At 34.6% G+C, this 17651-nt stretch overlaps 3 protein-coding genes and 1 long non-coding RNA gene across 4 annotated transcripts; 3 read left to right on the top strand and 1 right to left on the bottom strand.

The window, feature by feature from the left end:
* Positions 1-689: 689 nt before the first annotated feature.
* Positions 690-2894, bottom strand: LOC9310968 (BI1-like protein). Its single transcript, XM_021020618.1, has 4 exons — positions 2474-2894; positions 2270-2383; positions 1838-1995; positions 690-1149 (listed from the first exon to the last, which is right to left on the bottom strand). The coding sequence occupies exons 1-4, from the start codon at positions 2736-2738 to the stop codon at positions 943-945; spliced, it is 744 nt and encodes a 247-aa protein (XP_020876277.1). The 5' UTR covers positions 2739-2894; the 3' UTR covers positions 690-942.
* Positions 2895-3923: 1029 nt separating this feature from the next.
* LOC9310969 (ETO1-like protein 1) lies at positions 3924-8231 on the top strand. Its single transcript, XM_021021578.1, has 5 exons — positions 3924-4752; positions 4839-6566; positions 6866-7157; positions 7437-7746; positions 7855-8231. Exons 1-5 carry the CDS (start codon positions 4637-4639, stop codon positions 8073-8075), a joined length of 2667 nt encoding a protein of 888 aa, XP_020877237.1. The 5' UTR covers positions 3924-4636; the 3' UTR covers positions 8076-8231.
* Positions 8232-8554: 323 nt separating this feature from the next.
* LOC9308894 lies at positions 8555-9499 on the top strand. Its single transcript, XR_002331162.1, has 2 exons — positions 8555-8847; positions 9003-9499. It is a non-coding gene; the product is annotated as an uncharacterized LOC9308894 (long non-coding RNA).
* A 4584-nt stretch (positions 9500-14083) lies between these two features.
* On the top strand, positions 14084-16960 carry LOC9308895 (protein indeterminate-domain 12). The gene is made up of 3 exons (XM_002872780.2): positions 14084-14596; positions 14917-15316; positions 16151-16960. The coding sequence occupies exons 1-3, from the start codon at positions 14404-14406 to the stop codon at positions 16773-16775; spliced, it is 1218 nt and encodes a 405-aa protein (XP_002872826.1). The 5' UTR covers positions 14084-14403; the 3' UTR covers positions 16776-16960.
* The last annotated feature ends 691 nt before the right edge of the window (positions 16961-17651 follow it).

Consider the following 17651-nt stretch of genomic DNA (forward strand, 5'->3'; position numbering starts at 1 on the left):
GCTTAGTGGCTACACATACATTTGACCGTAATGTATCATAATCTGCATTGCGACCACAAATTCCAAAAATCCAATTACACAGAGAAAAAAAAAAAAGAATTATCAAAGTAATTTTGAAGTTTTAAAATTTAACTCTCTGTTTTTCTACTTGTTTTTCCCACAGTACGCTAAAATTTTGACAAAAAAAAGCAGCTAAAGAGATCTTTAGACTTATGCGAAAACTAAATAATTTAAAGATAGTTGCAGCAGCATGAGCTGTTACAACTTACAAGACTTCCCAATTTGGATTGATCACTCTTGTTACCATTATTGTTTTAATTTGTCCATTTGCATTTGGACCATTTCATAATTTCAAACATTCGTTTCCCTTTTCTTCAACACACACCTCGAGGCTTCCCATGTTTTGCTTCTTCTTTTTGTTTTGATATCAAAATAGTCTTTTCTTTATATCAACATTTAAAAAAAAATCCTAAACTCAAAATTCAAAATAGCAAAATAGTCTAAATCTAAACCCCAAACTCAAAATTCTATACCTAAATCCTAACAACTCTAAAAACTTAAACCACAAATCCTAAACATTAACCTTTTAAACTTAATTTTTAACCCTAAAATGTAAACCTAATGGTCTACATATATTCAATGCAAGATTAAAAGTCACAGCCTATTTTTTAATTTAAATACAAATATTATTATTAAAAGTTTCAATTATCCCATTTTTCTTATGAGAAAAACAAAGACTTGCACTTCTCGTGATGTCCTTAGCTACACTACACACATACTTTGGCATTTTCGTTATAATCATTACATGATCCACAGTTTTTGTGTTCCCTCTACAATCACTCACATCACATGAACATATAACCACAAAAATGTACAATTTTATTTTCTTATTTAAACATTTTTAAGAGACAAGAGAAGCTAAATACTTCATCCTCATAATCATCATCTCTGTAAGGCTCTAAGTACAGTAAGAAGATACAAGAAGAGGTTGATGATGTCTAGGTAGAGCGAAACCGCTGCCCAAATATACTCATCATACGTGTGTCGTTTGATCAGATTGTCTGTATCATAGACTATGTATCCGCAGAATATTATCGATACCAAACAACCGTAGATCATCACCGATATCCGCCCTAATGGGAACAGAATCTGCACAACATAACCCAAATTAAGTTACGAAACCTGGTTATGCAATCCAAAGCTACCACATTTAATCAGCATACTCTTATCCTCTGTAGTTTATATAGTGAAATCAAGTTTAAAACTTCTATGTCTACAAATAGTACTACTAAAACTACCATATACAATAGGATTGTTCTCTGTAATGTCACATGTCTCATGTGACATCATAGTTCCTAGGCTAAACCACAACGGAAACCTGGTAATGCAACCCAAAGCAACCACAATTCATAGGTAAATTTATCATTTTATGCACTACTTATAGTGATATCAAGTTTCACCTTCTAGCCAAAAGAATACTATCAAAAGTACCACATACAAAAGTTAAGGCTCTCATTCTCTGTACTGCCTATAGTGAGAAATCACGTTTCTAATTTCTTAATGTAAAAAATGCTGCCAAAACTAGCACAGTTCATAGACTAAATCCCTTCTCTGTAATGTCTAATGTGAAATCAAGTCTCTCATTTTTTGGCCTCGAAAAATTCCTATCATAACTACCATATCCGATAGGCTTATATCTCCCGTGCTCTGTAATGTCTAATGTGAAATCAAGTTTCTAACTCTTTAGCCTAAAGAATGCTACCAAAACTTCATAAGCTAAGCCTGAAACTCTCACTGTCTCCAATGCATATGGTGAATTTCAGATAAGTAGCTTTACTTGTATTAAGGCGAAGAAAATAAGCACGGTGAGAGCGCCAAACAAGAAGGGTCCAAGGAAATTAAAGTCATATCCTTTCCTAGCAGCCCAGAAGGTGTATAATGTGAGGGAAAGCACCACAACCGATGTCAAGATCGCTGACTCGAGAATCACTTTCCCTGTTCCAACACAGAGTAAGATTTAAACATATACACATTGGAACGACAAAACATTGAGAAATGTATCAAAACCAGAATCAATCGAGTATTTAAAAAAATTGAGAGACCAAATACATATGCTAAAACTAAGTTCTTTCGAATCAACTTCGATAAAAAGTACCATTTAGAGCCAATTCCCCAACAGCAAAAACACAACTTTGTTGCCAAATGGATCCTTAACAAGAAGTAATCAAGAATCAAAATCTCAGTACAAAAGTGGTTGATCAAGTCTTACCATTGGTGAAGGCACATGTTAATCCAACAACAAAAGCCAGAGCCAAAGTGAAAATTCCCAAGAGCAAGTAATTCACCGGATGTTTCTGATGGTAATAGTACAACGGACACAACACTATACATCGGAGAGAAGCACAAATCCAAATTTTCAGCTTTGAGACTTCATCAAAACGTGATTTTTAAAACAAGTGTGTGATGATTGTACCTATTAAGGGCGTGATGATGATGACTATGTAAAGAGCTAATCCAAGTCCGGTGGTGGCGAAGAACAGAGCGATTGGATGGACGGTGACCACCGTGGCGGCGACGGCGACGGTGGCTAGAAGCTGAAAGGCGATTATAGAGTAAACCTTGCGTATAAATCCCCACCGGAGCTCGGGATTTTCAAGCATCGTTGGGTATAAAGGCCTTCTTGAGCTAAAACCTGTTTCCACGTCATCTTTCCGATACGGTAAGTTCCACTGATACATTATTAAGGAAAGCGCGGGAAAATTCGAATCCTTTCGATAACTGTATCACAATCAAGGAAAAAGAACTACGAGCGAAAGAGAGGAAAGTTGAATCGGTGCGATTCTTTGTCCTGCGAGCGAGAAAAAGCGAGAAAATTTGGATATTCCTGGGAAAAGCGGTGGAAAAAGAAAGTTCATGAAGCTCTCGGTTAAACCGGAGATCACACGTGGCAACCGGATATGAAGCATGAACCGTGACAAGGATGGTTCTGTTTCTTTGATGTGTCCAAAGGGAAAAAAAAGTGTTCTTAGTTGATTGATAATTAGCTAGATTTTCTAATAATTTATCAAACTCGTATTATATAAATAGATTTGTATAACTCTGATTTTTATTTTATAATAGTTTCGTCGATTTAATATTTGTAAAAATTGTTTCCGAGTAGAATTTATTTTAAATAAATAAAAAGTAAATAAAAATGTTTTAAAATTGGATAAAAAAACGATGTGTACGCAACAATTGAGTTTCGTGGAACGAGAAAGATTAATTTGGAATATGTCAAGTGTAGGTATCCTCGAGAGTCGAGATAAATAACATTGAAACTGAAATTGTTTATAATGATGCAGTTTTTAATTTTCACGCTAGTTTTTATAATTTTTTTGTTTGTTTCGGTGGTCAAATGACAGTTTAACTTGTTTAATGTAAATAAAATTAGAATGTAGTTTCCCAGATTAGATTACTAATCATAGGATTGGACTTAAATATATATATATTTTATCGAAAAGAATCTTTGTTTTGTAGTTGAGACACAAAAAGGCTGTCTAAACATATGCTCGATCATTTTTGTATACATTATTGTAGAATGTACAAATTATACTACCTCCGTTTTAAAATATAAGGCGTTTTGGAGAAACTTTTTTGTTTCAAAATATAAATCGTTTTCAAATTTCTATGCAAATTATATATTACTTTAATATTTTATAATTATTTTTATTATGTAGCCTCTTTTATGATTGGCTGGACTTTTAAAAAGTATATCTTCTTAATGAGCGTACTTTTAGCTAAAACCTGTTATATTTTGAAACGGAGAGAGTAATTAATAGAAAAATTGATAATTTAGTTTTTAAATTTTTTTAGCCATCTCTTGAAGAGTGGCCGAAGAAGAATCCGATAGTGGTGATTACTGTTTGTGTGGAGATCTTCAATTAAAAAAAAAAAAAAAAGAAGAAGAAGAAGAAGAGAGGATGATGATATGAGAAAAAAAACAATTGAAAAGAAGAAAAACTTTCCCTTTTACCAATGAAGCAAAAGAGCTCTGAGAATTTGGAAAAATATTTCCCACTCTCTGCTCACATCTCTCTCTCTCTCACTTCGATTCACTTTTGCTCAAACTTGTCCGAATCTCTCCATAGCACACCTCCTCTGTTTTAGGGTTTTCTCTTGAAATTGCAGAACCTCGCGCAACCACACTGGTCGTTTCTCTTCCTTTGTCTCGCTGGTTCAAAGATTCTTACTTTTTGATGTCTAAGACATCCTAGATTTGTTAGATTCTCTTTGATTTTTCTGGGTTTAGCCACTAGATTGTGTTACCACTGCTGGTAGATTGAGAAAGCTGTATGTAGTTTTGGTCTCTTAATTTCTTTGTAGGGTTTTTATCTGTTGTTTCGACTGAGTTTTGTAATTCTCATTTATGTATTTAGGTTTGTTCTATCTGCTGCACATAGAGAAATGCTTTAGCTTTAGGTGTTGGAAGATCTCATAATACCAAAGTTCAGATTTTTTTGTTTGTATAAGATTCCATTAGTTAACACATCTTCACTTAGTTTCTGGGCTGGGTAGTGTGAAATCGACAAGAAGATAGTGTTTTGATTATCCTCTGGCTATCCTGGAGATCTGGGATTTGTTTCATCTGTTATGTCAGATGAGGACTTTTTACCCATCTGATTCTTGTAAAGAATCACAGCTCGATTCCTTGAATCCACAGTCATGGCTTCAAGTTGAGAGAGGGAAGCTATCTTCCTCTGCCTCTTCATCTGCGTAAGTTTCTTCTTTCCTGCGTATCTTCTTATTGGTTATTGAGCTTGAGACGTTTTGTATATGGAGTAATATTTGGTCTTTTGTAGTCCACTATGCAGAGAATCGTTTATCAAAGTTCCTCAGCCGCAGATACTGCCGCATTATAAACCTGTCAACTACGTAGAAGTTCTAGCTCAGATTCACGAAGAACTCGAGACTTGCCCTTTGCAGGAGAGATCGATTCTGTATTTATTGCAGTATCAAGTGTTTAGAGGTCTTGGCGAGACCAAACTTAGACAGAGAAGCCTTCAGTCAGCTTGGCAAGAGGCTACTACTGTACATGAGAAAGTTGTATTTGGGTCTTGGTTGAGGTATGAGAAACAAGGAGAAGAAGTTATCACAGATTTGCTTTCTTCTTGTGGTAAATTTTCTGAAGAATTTGTGCCGCTGGATATTGCATCCTATTTCCCAGCTATTACTGCTTTTTCCCCTGAGGCAGCATCTGTGAAGACCAAGCGCAGTGTATCGAAAAATGTTGTGTTTAAGATAGGAGAAGATAAGATAGCTTGCCAGAGGCAAAAAATTGCCAGTCTTTCAGCTCCATTTCATGCAATGCTTTATGGGAATTTCACGGAATCACTTCTTGATGAGATAGATATGTCAGAAAATCATGTATCCTCGTCAGCTATGCGGGTTGTTAGAGATTTCAGCGTTGTGGGTGTATTAATCGGAGTTTCCAAGAACCTTCTTTTGGAAGTTTTAGTTTTCGCAAACAAGTTTTGCTGCGAGCGACTCAAAGATGCATGCGATAGAGAATTGGCATCTTTGATTTCTTCTATGGAATGTGCCATTGAGCTTATGGACTTTGCACTCGAAGAAAATTCCCCCATCCTAGCTACATCGTGTCTGCAAGTTTTTCTATATGAGATGCCCGATAGTTTGACGGATGAGCGTGTTGTCGAGGTTCTGACTCGAGTTAATAGATCTCAAGTCTCAACCATGGCAGGAAATGCTTCATTCTCCTTATACTCTTGTTTAAGTGAAGTCTCGATGCGTATAGATCCTCGGTCTGACAGAACATTGGGTTTCTTGGAGAAACTAGTTGACTTTGCAGAAAATGACCGGCAACAAGTATTGGGGTTCCATCGGTTAGGGTGTATGAGGCTATTGAGGAAAGAATACCGGGAGGCCGAAGAAGCTTTTGAATCAGCTTTTAATTTAGGCCATGTGTATTCTGCTACTGGTTTAGCAAGACTAGGATACATCCAAGGGCATCGGCTTTGGGCTTACGAGAAGCTAAGCTCGGTAATCTCCTCTGTTTCGCCACCTCTCGGGTGGATGTATCAGGAAAGGTCTTTCTATTGTGAGGGTGATAAGAAATTGGAAGATCTCGAGAAGGCAACTGAATTGGACCCGACTTTGACATATCCTTACATGTATAGAGCTGTCACTCTAATGTCGAAACAAAATGCTAAGGCTGCGCTTGAAGAAATCAATCGGATCTTGGGGTTTAAACTTGCTTTAGAATGCTTAGAAATTCGGTTTTGTCTTTATCTTGGTATGGATGACTATGAAGCGGCTCTTCGTGATATCCAGGCGGCTCTTACTCTGTGTCCGGATTATCGAATGTTCGATGGGAAAGTAGCTGGGAGGCAGCTCCGGACGCTTGTGTATGAGCATGTCGAGAATTGGACAACTGCAGATTGTTGGATGCAGCTATATGAGAAATGGTCGAATGTTGATGATATAGGTTCTCTTTCCGTAATCTATCAGATGCTCGAATCCGATGCTTGCAAAGGTGTTCTTTACTTCAGGCAATCTTTGCTTCTCCTAAGGTAATTTTTTTATAATTCAGCACTCTCGTATTCATCCTATAATATGGTTACCAAGCCATAGTGGTGTTCAATTCGTATTTTTATTCAGGTTTTAAGTTCTTGAAAAATAGTAGCTAAAGTAAGACCGGTTTAGTACGGTTTTAGTTCGAGTGAATTTTTACACTGAATTTATCTGTTTTGTTTAGAGTGTGGTATTAATCAAATATATAATTTGGTGACTTCAGTTATGTTTTTGATCGGTTTTGTCCTAACAAGACCGTTATTTAAGCATCTCATTTTCATACCTTTGTTTTGACCAGGTTGAATTGTCCCGAAGCAGCAATGCGTAGTTTACAGTTAGCCCGGGAGCATGCCTCGAGTGACCACGAGCGACTAGTTTACGAAGGATGGATCTTGTATGATACAGGTCACTGCGAAGAAGGGCTTCAAAAGGCTAAGGAATCCATTAGAATAAAGAGATCATTCGAAGCTTATTTCCTCCAAGCTTATGCCTTAGCGGAATCTAGCCTCGATCCATCGAGTTCTTCGACTGTTGTTTCACTTCTTGAAGATGCTCTTAAATGCCCCTCTGATAGGTTGCGCAAAGGTCAGGTACGGTTGTTCACCATCATCAGTACATCTATTTGTTAATCAGTGAAGAGAAAAACTATGTTTCAGGTTTATTGGAATTGGTTGCATTAAGTTCTGTTTCGGTTCGGTTTAGTCAGTATTAGTCAATTATGTTACTGCCTGGTTTTTGTGAAATGTACACTTTGGTTTTGGTTTAAATATTTTGGCTTGAGTCGATTTTGTTTTGTGTTTATGCTCAGGCGAATAGATGCATCCGATTTAGTCTTTATGAAATTGCTATTTGTTTTTGTTTTGTTTTAGGCTCTGAACAATCTTGGTAGCGTCTATGTTGATTGCGAGAAGCTAGACTTAGCTGCGGATTGCTATATAAACGCTCTTAAGGTGAGGCACACACGTGCACACCAAGGCCTAGCTCGTGTCCATTTCCTTAGAAATGACAAAGCTGCAGCCTACGAAGAAATGACCAGACTAATCGAAAAGGCTCAAAACAATGCATCCGCCTATGAGAAAAGATCCGAGTATTGTGATCGTGAACTCGCCAAATCTGATCTTGAAATGGTCACCCGGTTAGACCCTCTCCGGGTTTATCCTTATCGATATCGCGCTGCAGGTTTTTCTTCACTTGTAACCCTTAATACTCTTTTTTTTTGTCATCTCGGAAAATAATTGGCTTAACCGAAACTCGATTTTTCGTTATTCTTTTGTGGGTTTTTGATAGTGTTGATGGATAGTCGGAAGGAGAGAGAGGCTATTGCGGAGTTATCCCGAGCTATCGCGTTTAAAGCGGATCTTCATCTTCTTCACTTAAGAGCGGCTTTCCACGAGCACATTGGTGATGTCACTAGTGCGTTGCGGGACTGTCGTGCAGCACTCTCGGTCGACCCCAACCATCAGGAGATGCTCGAACTCCATAGCCGTGTTAATAGCCATGAACCTTGAACCGCAACCACACACAACAGAGCTTCGAGATGAAAGTAAAGTGTGAAAATTGTAATACTAAAAGAATCATAGTTGGAAACTTGAAACTCTCAATCACTCTTTATTCTTTGTTGTTGTTGTCGTCGTCTTCAGTAAATCTATTTTATATTTTCTCCTTTCGACCTAAACTTAAAATTTCACTGGGTCTAAAACGTGAACTTGATATAAAACTCAAGACAGAAAGGACTTTAATCTCGTCGACCCCCTCTCCTCCAAACATTCTCTATTTAGCCCCCTTTATAAAAAACATATGTTTATTTGTTTTGTTTAATTCAGAAAAATAGTAAATGACCAAAAAAATATAGACTTTTCGACATAATTACGGACCCAACCTAACTTTGGATCTATATCCATATTTGTTGGATCGGGTTTCGGATCTTTTAATTCCCCATTCTAAGGATCGAATCTCTAACCCCAATTGGCAAAAAAAAAAAAAAAACTCTAACCCAATTTTTTTTCTCATTTCTCATCTTTTTCCTTTTTCTCTCAAAGAAGAAGAACGACAACTCCAAACCAACAAAATAGACAAATTTTGGCTCCAGCGAAAGAAAACCCCCTTTTCGATTTCATTGATAAAACGTAAATCGATCTCTCGTGGGGAAGAAGAAGAAGAAGACGATGGGAACAATGAGAAAAGCATTGTACAACGTAGGATTCTGGATCCGGGAAACTGGTCAAGCACTTGATCGGCTCGGTTGTCGCCTCCAAGGCAAAAAACACTTCCGAGAACATCGTATGTCTTTTGGGTTTTGTTTGTGAAACGGATGAATTTTTGGATCAGAATTTGTTGTAATTTTCGGATTGAATTTGTTCCAATTTGTAGTTATTTATATAGAATTTGAGACTGTTTTTGAATGTTTGATATTGAATTTGTATTTGTTATTGCAGGTACTAATTACAATGGTTATTACAAGAGGAGGGGGATCTAGTTGTAGAAGCGAACCATATGCCTCTCTTAGAAGTGCCAAAAGACAAAAGCAATTAGATCCAAAGCATTCAGAGATAGCAACTGTAGTGAGGTCTGATTGTGAGACCATGGCTGCTAGTTTTAACATAGATTATGGTGATTATAGAGGTGATGGAGAGGTTGTTTTGTATCCAAGGTTGTTGGTGATAGTAGAGGTGATGGAGAGACTGTTTTTTACCCAAGGCTCTTTGGTTTCTAAGGTTTTTTATAAATCTAAGTGTTTAGGTACAATTGTTCGGATGTGTTTTGGTTTCTAAGGTTATGTATGAAGCTAATTGTTTAGGTACAACTGGTACGATCAGGTACAACTATGTTTCTGGGTTTATGTTTTTTTGGTTTAAAAACCTATCTAATTATGTATGTATCTTTGAATCTGAATCTTAATATTTTTATGTATGAATCTATGTATTGAATATAATCTAAGAGTTTAGAACTAAAAAAAAAAAATCTTAATTTTTCAAAAAATCTGACAAATATGTAGGTTGTAAGGGCTTTTATTAAAAAAAACAGTTAAATATCTGAAAATATCTAAAAGAATCTACAGATATCTCAAAATATCTAAAAAAATCTGACAAATAGCTTACCTTGGCGCCGTTATTTTGAAAATAATAATTAAAAATAGCACAAATTTGTTCATAGTTGTACAGTTGTACCCGGTTGCACATTTTTTTCATAGTTGTACAATATAGAGAATTTAGTAAATCTAGTTGTTATCAACTCTAGTTTAATTTTTGTGCGTGGAACCGATGGTATTGCCTCATAAAAATACCATTACTTTGTATCTGTGTATTTATATTTATCAAAATACAAGTATTTCAAAAATTTATAAAATTTTAGTTCAAAACTACAAAGTAACCATGAAAGTATAAGGTTGTTAGTGTATGAATGTGGGATTTTATGTCAAAAACTTGTTGTGTAGTTTGATTACCATCGTGTATGCATGTTTTTAAGTTTTTCAATTTGGTTTTAATTTTTCATATTATAAAATTGGCCAAGACAATAGACCTTAGTTGTACCTGTTGTACTTAGTTGTACCAAGACTGAACAACTTAATTTGCACAGCTACGACAAAGCAATCAACCATAGTTGTACCGACTAAAACTTAGTTGTACAACACATAACATATAAGTTTCATAAACAAAACCAATACAAACAATATCGTTTCTTAAATTATCCTAATAAATAGCACTCATAAAACTTAGTTGTATAACACAGAACATATAAGTTTCATAAACAAAACCAATACAAACAATATCGTTTTTTTAATTATCCTAATAAATAGCACTCATAAATCAACATTGGTCACCCGCATCGTCTCCATCAACGTCACCGTCATTGGTAGACCACCTGCATCGTCTCCATCAAAGCTTATGACTGAATTCTTTTTCATTGTCCCTGAAAATGAAAGAGAGAAAAACGGCATATAATTTCACAACTTTCGTAGCAGACCATCAACATAGTTGTACACATTTGTCCCAGTTGCACCAAACTTAGGGTTTCCGTAAATATTCTACTTAGTTGTACCTAATAGTTTCAGTTGTCCCAAATCTGCAATCCTAAAATATTTTAACAAATAACCCTATTCAAGCTACGAATTCAACTTTTCTCAATCATACTACACTAAGAAAACAAGTATACTTACCTTACAATATGGTGGGAATAGAAGAAGAAGAAGAGAAGAGATATGTCTTTGGAGATGCATAATCGTAAGCTTTAATGGTAAGCTTCAATGGTGGATGAAGAAGAAGAAGAAGAAAAAGAAAAGACGAGATAAGAATTTGGAGATGCTTGAATCGTAAGAAGAAGAAGAATTCGCTTTTAGTTTGGAGATGCTTGAATCGTAAGAAGAAGAAGATAAAAATCTTTTAATGGTGGATGGAGAAGAAGAAGAAGAAGAAGAAGAACGTTGGAGCTGCTGAAGAAGAACGTCGGAGCTGCTGAAGATGAAGAAGAGGAAGAAGAAAAAGAAGAAGAAGAGAAGAGACGTAGGAAGGATTTATATCGTTGAAGGTGGGTTGATTTGATAGGTTGATTTGTTAGGTTTAGATTTTAATGAGAGAAGAGAGAGAATGTTTTTGATTGGTTGAATAAAGAATTTGTTGGTATTAAATTAAATGTAGAATTAAATAGATAAAAGAAAGGATAATGGGTAAAATTGGTTTATGAAAAAATTGGGAAGGAAAGAGGGTAGTGAGAATAAAGAGGGGTTTTTCAAAGAATGATTCTCCCCAAAGGGGCCAATGAGATTAAAATCCAGACAGAAAGTAGTTAAAATGGGGGTACTATGTCAAGCTCTCGTTGTACCTTTTATAATATCCGCCCAAATTAAGATAAATGTTCTAAAATATGTTAATTATATAATTTCTGTACATCTTTATTTTATTAAAATTATGATTTTCAATTTTATATACATATATCATAATTTTAATATATATATATATATATATATATATATATATGTGTGTGTGTGTGTAAAAACAAATATTTCTCATGATGAATTTTTTTTACTATTAATCCTTTTTTTAGGTGGCTAATTGTCTTAATATTTTTATAAGAATATTAAATTCCATGTAAATTTTAACCCTTTTGGAAAATTTGTGATATGCGGAAGCCTCGGCCCAATATATTTGGGAGCTTTAGGGCAAAAAAATTTTTTTTGGCCTATTATTATATATACTCCGGGCCGTCGCACCTCTGCCCACCCCTCTAAGCTGGGCAGCGGAAGCTACACAAATTATCATACCTAGATTAAACATTAAACATTTGATGGGATCATATATGAGAGTATGAGACCACATAATTGCAAAGCACAAAATCGTCCAACACTAGTGATGATCGTTAGTTCACAAGTCATTCTATTTTAGACTGGTTTCAACAATGTTATTTCTGCATATTCACTTAAAATTTTGTTATGAATAGAGATGTCAGACGTTATTTTGTTAGATCGCGATGAGACCGTTTATTAGTTCTCTTTCTTCTAAATGATAAGGTTCTGCATGCGACGAATCACCTATATCATATCGATCTAAATACTTTACCAAATGGTTTAGTTGCGGACGGTCGATATACAAATGACAGAGATGAATTAACGCAATTTGTTACTAGAGTTCGAAAATTCCTCAGATGAATTCTCTTGTACTCAAAAATATACATTACTTCGCTTTATTGGTTACAAGAATTCGAATATTCATGTATAATTATATCTTGTATAGATTATACATTTAAGAATATTTCACAATTCAAAAAAGCCTTTTTGAAAAGAATTTTTTTTTTTAAAAGAAGAATATTCGATGTTGCATGGTTTTAGTTACGCTCGTGTCTCATGATGGTCACACGTTTTTCTTAGCCCAAAGGAATCCCATCATAAACTGAAATTTACTAAAACAGACACGCCTAATCCTTATTTTATGAATTTAATGGACATGCACAAAGACACGTCTAGGGACAAAATCGGCTTAACAAAATCTTTGTGTTTTGATTGGAATATTTTTTATAGAAAAATTTCAAGAGATAAAAAGTTAAAGAACGGATGAAAGAGTGCGAAAAATTCTTGTTGGTGGGGTAAGTATTTTCTTTTGGACATTGAACACTTTTCAAAGGATAAATGAGAATATTAATCAAAAACTTAAAAAGGTAAACTAAAAAAAAAGAGAGGAAGATAGAACAAAGTCATCCACAAGAGTAAATCATAGGAAGACGAAACAAAAATTCAACAAAGTAACATATTCCATTTTGATATTCAACGCCAAAATGCTTTAAGGGCAATGGTTACTTTGTATATCCATTGTGTGTATGTATTTTTCTCCCCTACAATTCTCTATTATCTTTGTGTGAGTGATTCAAACTTAAGTTCGGCTAGGAGGTATGGAGGATGTTGAGTTCATGTTTTCGAATTTAAACTTAGAGTAGAGAAATAGAACAATAAAGTTGTTTAATTCTTCTTTCGAACGAGATAGCTTTAAACCTAGATCAATTCGTTTTTTTAAAAAAAAATCTTTTTAAGATTGTTTGATGAATCTTTGAAATTTATATTGTTTTAGAGAGAAAAAAAATCAAGTTTATCTTGCAGTATTGTTTCAATCGGACCGAGCATTAAAATACTAGATATAAAAAATAATGGAGCAAATCTAATTGATTCATTTCATAGCTTATGATAAGTTTCATTCAAATCAGTGTGCCTTTTAAAATTTTTTTGGGTATCTTATAAGAAACTATGAGGAAAAAGGAGATAAAGTTTTAGCAGCCTTAGTAGAAGAAAGTAACATCACTCAAATTCATAATAACACCACAAGTAAAATAAAAATAATATTGAAAGACGAATTTAGAAGAAAGTTATAGCTTTTTTTACATGAAATAAAATCGAACTAGAAAAAGAGCACAATTGAACAAAAAGTCAAACAATTTCATCTTGGAAACTTAATTTTCCAGTATATAGTTTCCTATTAGGTATTCCTCAATGGTTATATTACTAAATATAGTTCTTCTATTATGAGAACAACGTTTATTTTGGCTAAGGTAATTGTGTTTTAGATTCTCTTACAAACTAAAACAAAACAAAAAAACGTTTCCTTTATTCAAAACCCAATAAATTGAAAAGAGGCACTTTTCTTGATAAAAATTATTAAAAAGTAATTATTACTTCCATTTAAGGAAATTAGGCCTGTTAAGTCTCATCTCACAATATTTTCCATTAATTGCACAAATTGATAGCTTACTTTTTTCTTTTCTTTCTGGGGCTACTCTTCTTTTTAGTAGACAATTTTAAGTAAATGCTTATAGTCTGGTCATGTAATCATCACTCTTCTCTGTAATGCAGAACACTTAAAAAATAACATAAATATAATCACAGTATCTCTCTTTCAACATAAAAAAAAAATAAAATCCAGGAGATAAAAGAATAAATAGTTAAAAAAACATTTGAAAAGAAAGTCAAAGTCTCACTTTCAAACCCAATCTCTCTCTCTCTTCTCTTCTGTGGTATTTATCTGCACATAGAAAAACTATAATACAAAAATGGGAATCAAACAGTCTTTGCATTTATTGTAAGCACACACATATATATGATAGTGACATTGGAGAATAATCCATCATGGTCGTCCTCTTGCTTTTGAGACTATACATATACATGTGCATTATACATACTCAAGAAACTAAATTATTAATTTTTGTGTACACTTACTTCCTACTCTCTAGGTACTTGCATCAAAGTTCTTTATTTTAAGAGATCAGAATAAACCAAAGTTTGGATCTTTTTATAGTTTTCTTCCAAGTTTTGTTTTTGTTTTTTCTTTGGTTGGAGTTTTCTTCTTCATATAGCTAGCCATGGATATGTTTTCATCTCATTCCTTGTCCTATAAACTAAGCTCTTTGTCTAGCGAAGCAAGTGCTTCTTCTGGTAACAACACACTCAGTACCATCCAAGAATTCAGTGGCTTTAACAATGTGATTTCTAGTGTTTGTACACACACAGAGACTCACAAGACTAAGAAAAGGAGAGGCCTTCCTGGAAATCCTGGTAAGAAAATACTTTATTTCATTTGGGTTCTTGAAAACAAATTGAATCCGGATACTGTTTTCATCTGGTTTTTGATTCCTGGTAGAATCTTGGAACCTTCACTTTTTTCATATGGGTTTTTGAGTACTAGCTAGTAGAATCTGCTAACTTTTCATATGGGTTATTTTATTACTAGAAGAATCTAGGAACTTTTTCATATGGGTTTTGCACAAAAGTCTTCCTTTTTTTTGTATAATTAGGGTTTGTAAGAATATCATCTTTATACCAAGATTATGTGTTTGAGACTTTTTTTCATGTGAAAATGGTTTATTAAATGGCAGATCCAGATGCAGAGGTGATCGCATTATCACCAAAGACACTTCTTGCAACAAACAGATTCGTTTGTGAGATATGCAACAAAGGGTTCCAAAGAGATCAGAATCTACAGCTTCACAGGAGAGGCCACAATCTTCCATGGAAGCTGAAACAGAAGAACAGCAAAGAACAACAAAAGAAGAAAGTTTATGTGTGCCCAGAGACAAACTGTGTTCATCATCATCCATCTAGAGCTCTTGGTGATCTCACAGGGATCAAGAAACACTTTTGCAGGAAACATGGAGAGAAGAAATGGAAATGTGAAAAGTGTTCAAAGTTCTATGCTGTTCAATCTGATTGGAAAGCTCATACCAAGATCTGTGGTACAAGAGAGTATAGATGTGACTGTGGCACTCTTTTCTCGAGGTAAGTCTTTTTAATTTTTTTTTTTTTTTTTGGTTTCTTCTTATGTGAAGATCTTTCTTTGTTCCTTGTTATCGTTTTCTTCATATTTTTACTGATGTTTCCGTGACAAATCTAAATTATTGTCTATCTAGGAGTCCATAATTTTTCTTGGAGTAGTTTGATATATATAGATGAATTTAATGCTTTCGTGTGACTGATTTCAATTGTCTTCTTTTGGTTATGTTCTTTGACAAATCTGCTAGTGTCTGTCCATGGAATATAGTTCGATTGCAATTAAATGCAGTGGCAAAATTCATGGATTAAGACATTATATTTACATGTTGGCCATTAATGCGTGTATATATAATAGTAAAAAAAATTATGTATAAGTCCATAAGTAGATTCATCACATAAATCAATTTACACTTTTTTAGAGCTAATGTGTATGTATTTTTGTAATATGAATCAATTTTTGTCCAACAAAAAATGTTTTTTTTTTTTTTTATGCTTTCTTACTGTATGTAAATTTTGTATTGCGTTAATGAGGAGATACAAAGAAGCCTGCAGGTGAATCTTCTCCTTCATCATCATAATGTTGAAAAAGAATCTTGATTTGATTTATATTTATTTTTGTAAAAAAATTGCATTGGTCCATCATGACATAATAGGCTTCAAAAGCTTTTCTTTGAATTTTGAAACTTCTATCTCTCTGAATGGTCCACTTCAAACTATTTCACTTCTTGCAGTTGCATCGTTATTGATCATACATTCATAAATTGTTATAACATCTCATCCATAAATTGTTTATCGACTATCTAATATTCGTTTATTTTTGTGATATACTTTTATAAACAGGAAAGACAGTTTCATAACGCATAGAGCGTTTTGTGATGCATTAGCAGAAGAAAGTGCAAGAATCCACTCAACTTCTTCCTCCAATCTCACAAACCCTAACCCTATTTTCCACGACCATCATCACTTTATGGTCAACAAATCTTCTTCCTTACTCTTCACGTCATCACCTCTTTACAACGAACCATCACATTCCACGGCCGCTCTTTCGACGTCTTCCACGGCAGCTCTTTCCGCGACGGCTCTCCTCCAAAAGGCCACCGCTCTCAGCTCCTCCACATTCGGCGGCGGAGGACAGACTCGATCAATTGGTCATCACCGACATTTAACGACGGTCAACGAGCTTCTTGGTGTTGATCGTGTCATGGTGACGTCATCTTCTTCGTCTGAGTACGACCAGCTAGTTGTTGATGGGCTAACGTCCACGTGGCAGAAAGCTGACCGTTTGACCAGAGACTTTCTTGGACTCACGGGTCATGGAATGCACGTTAGCGTGAGACCCGGTGATATGCTAGAGTACGCAGGTGGAGTGGCGTTTCCTATGTCGGCGTACGATACCGAATCTCATCATCACTCGTTTCAGAAGGCTTACGATCATCTGGGATTCTCAGGGCCCCATCGTATCTAAAAGGGCAAAACTGGAATCTTATTACTTCCTTTATTTTGTTGCTCTAAAATTACTTAAATACCATCGGCAACAAAAAAAAAAAAAGACAAAGAGCATTTCTTTTTGGTTTATCTTTCTAGGGATTACTGTTTTTCTAATTGTTACACCTTTGGAATTTGGATTTTCTAGTAAATTATATATTTTCAATATTAAAACATTAAAAGTTTTTTTTTTCATAAGTTTTACATTGAACATTATACATTTCCAAATTTTTTTTAAAAAAAAACAAAATTTGGATCCGTAACGGTCCCACAAAACTGCACTTCTCTAGGGATTGACGAATGTGTCCTCTCAAAGCCAGCTTCTTTGATTGTGATAGATACTATACAAATTCATCATATCCATGTACATGTAATATGCACTTGTTGAAGATATAAATATAAAACATATAATTCGTCGTCAATCTTATATACATTGAGAAATACGTAGTTATTGCTAGTATATGGGTCGAGATTCATCATTAACTCAAATTTGGCAATAGGTGGCGACAAAAATATTTATTGTTGTTAACAAGTTTTCTATCGTAATCACTAATCAGTGACAAGGATTTTGTATTATTGATGGTCATTTATGTTGCCACTACGGCATTAGTAACGAACAACAACATGCATGTATCATCATTTTCATTGCATACTGTGATGAATAGTCGTTATACCCATCACAAACTTATCAATTCATTTTTAATAACGACGGTTTACGTATCTAATCAAAAGGAGCACCTAAAGAAGGAGGGTGAGGAGGAATCAAATAAAAAAGATACGTATAAAACTACGAGGAAAAATATAAAGTAGAAAAGATTAAAGAAACGAATTAGGTCAAAGAGCTTGTTGATGAGGA

The sequence above is a fragment of the Arabidopsis lyrata genome, assembly GCF_000004255.2.
Source record: "Arabidopsis lyrata subsp. lyrata unplaced genomic scaffold ARALYscaffold_6, whole genome shotgun sequence".
In the NCBI taxonomy this organism is placed as follows: domain Eukaryota; kingdom Viridiplantae; phylum Streptophyta; class Magnoliopsida; order Brassicales; family Brassicaceae; genus Arabidopsis; species Arabidopsis lyrata.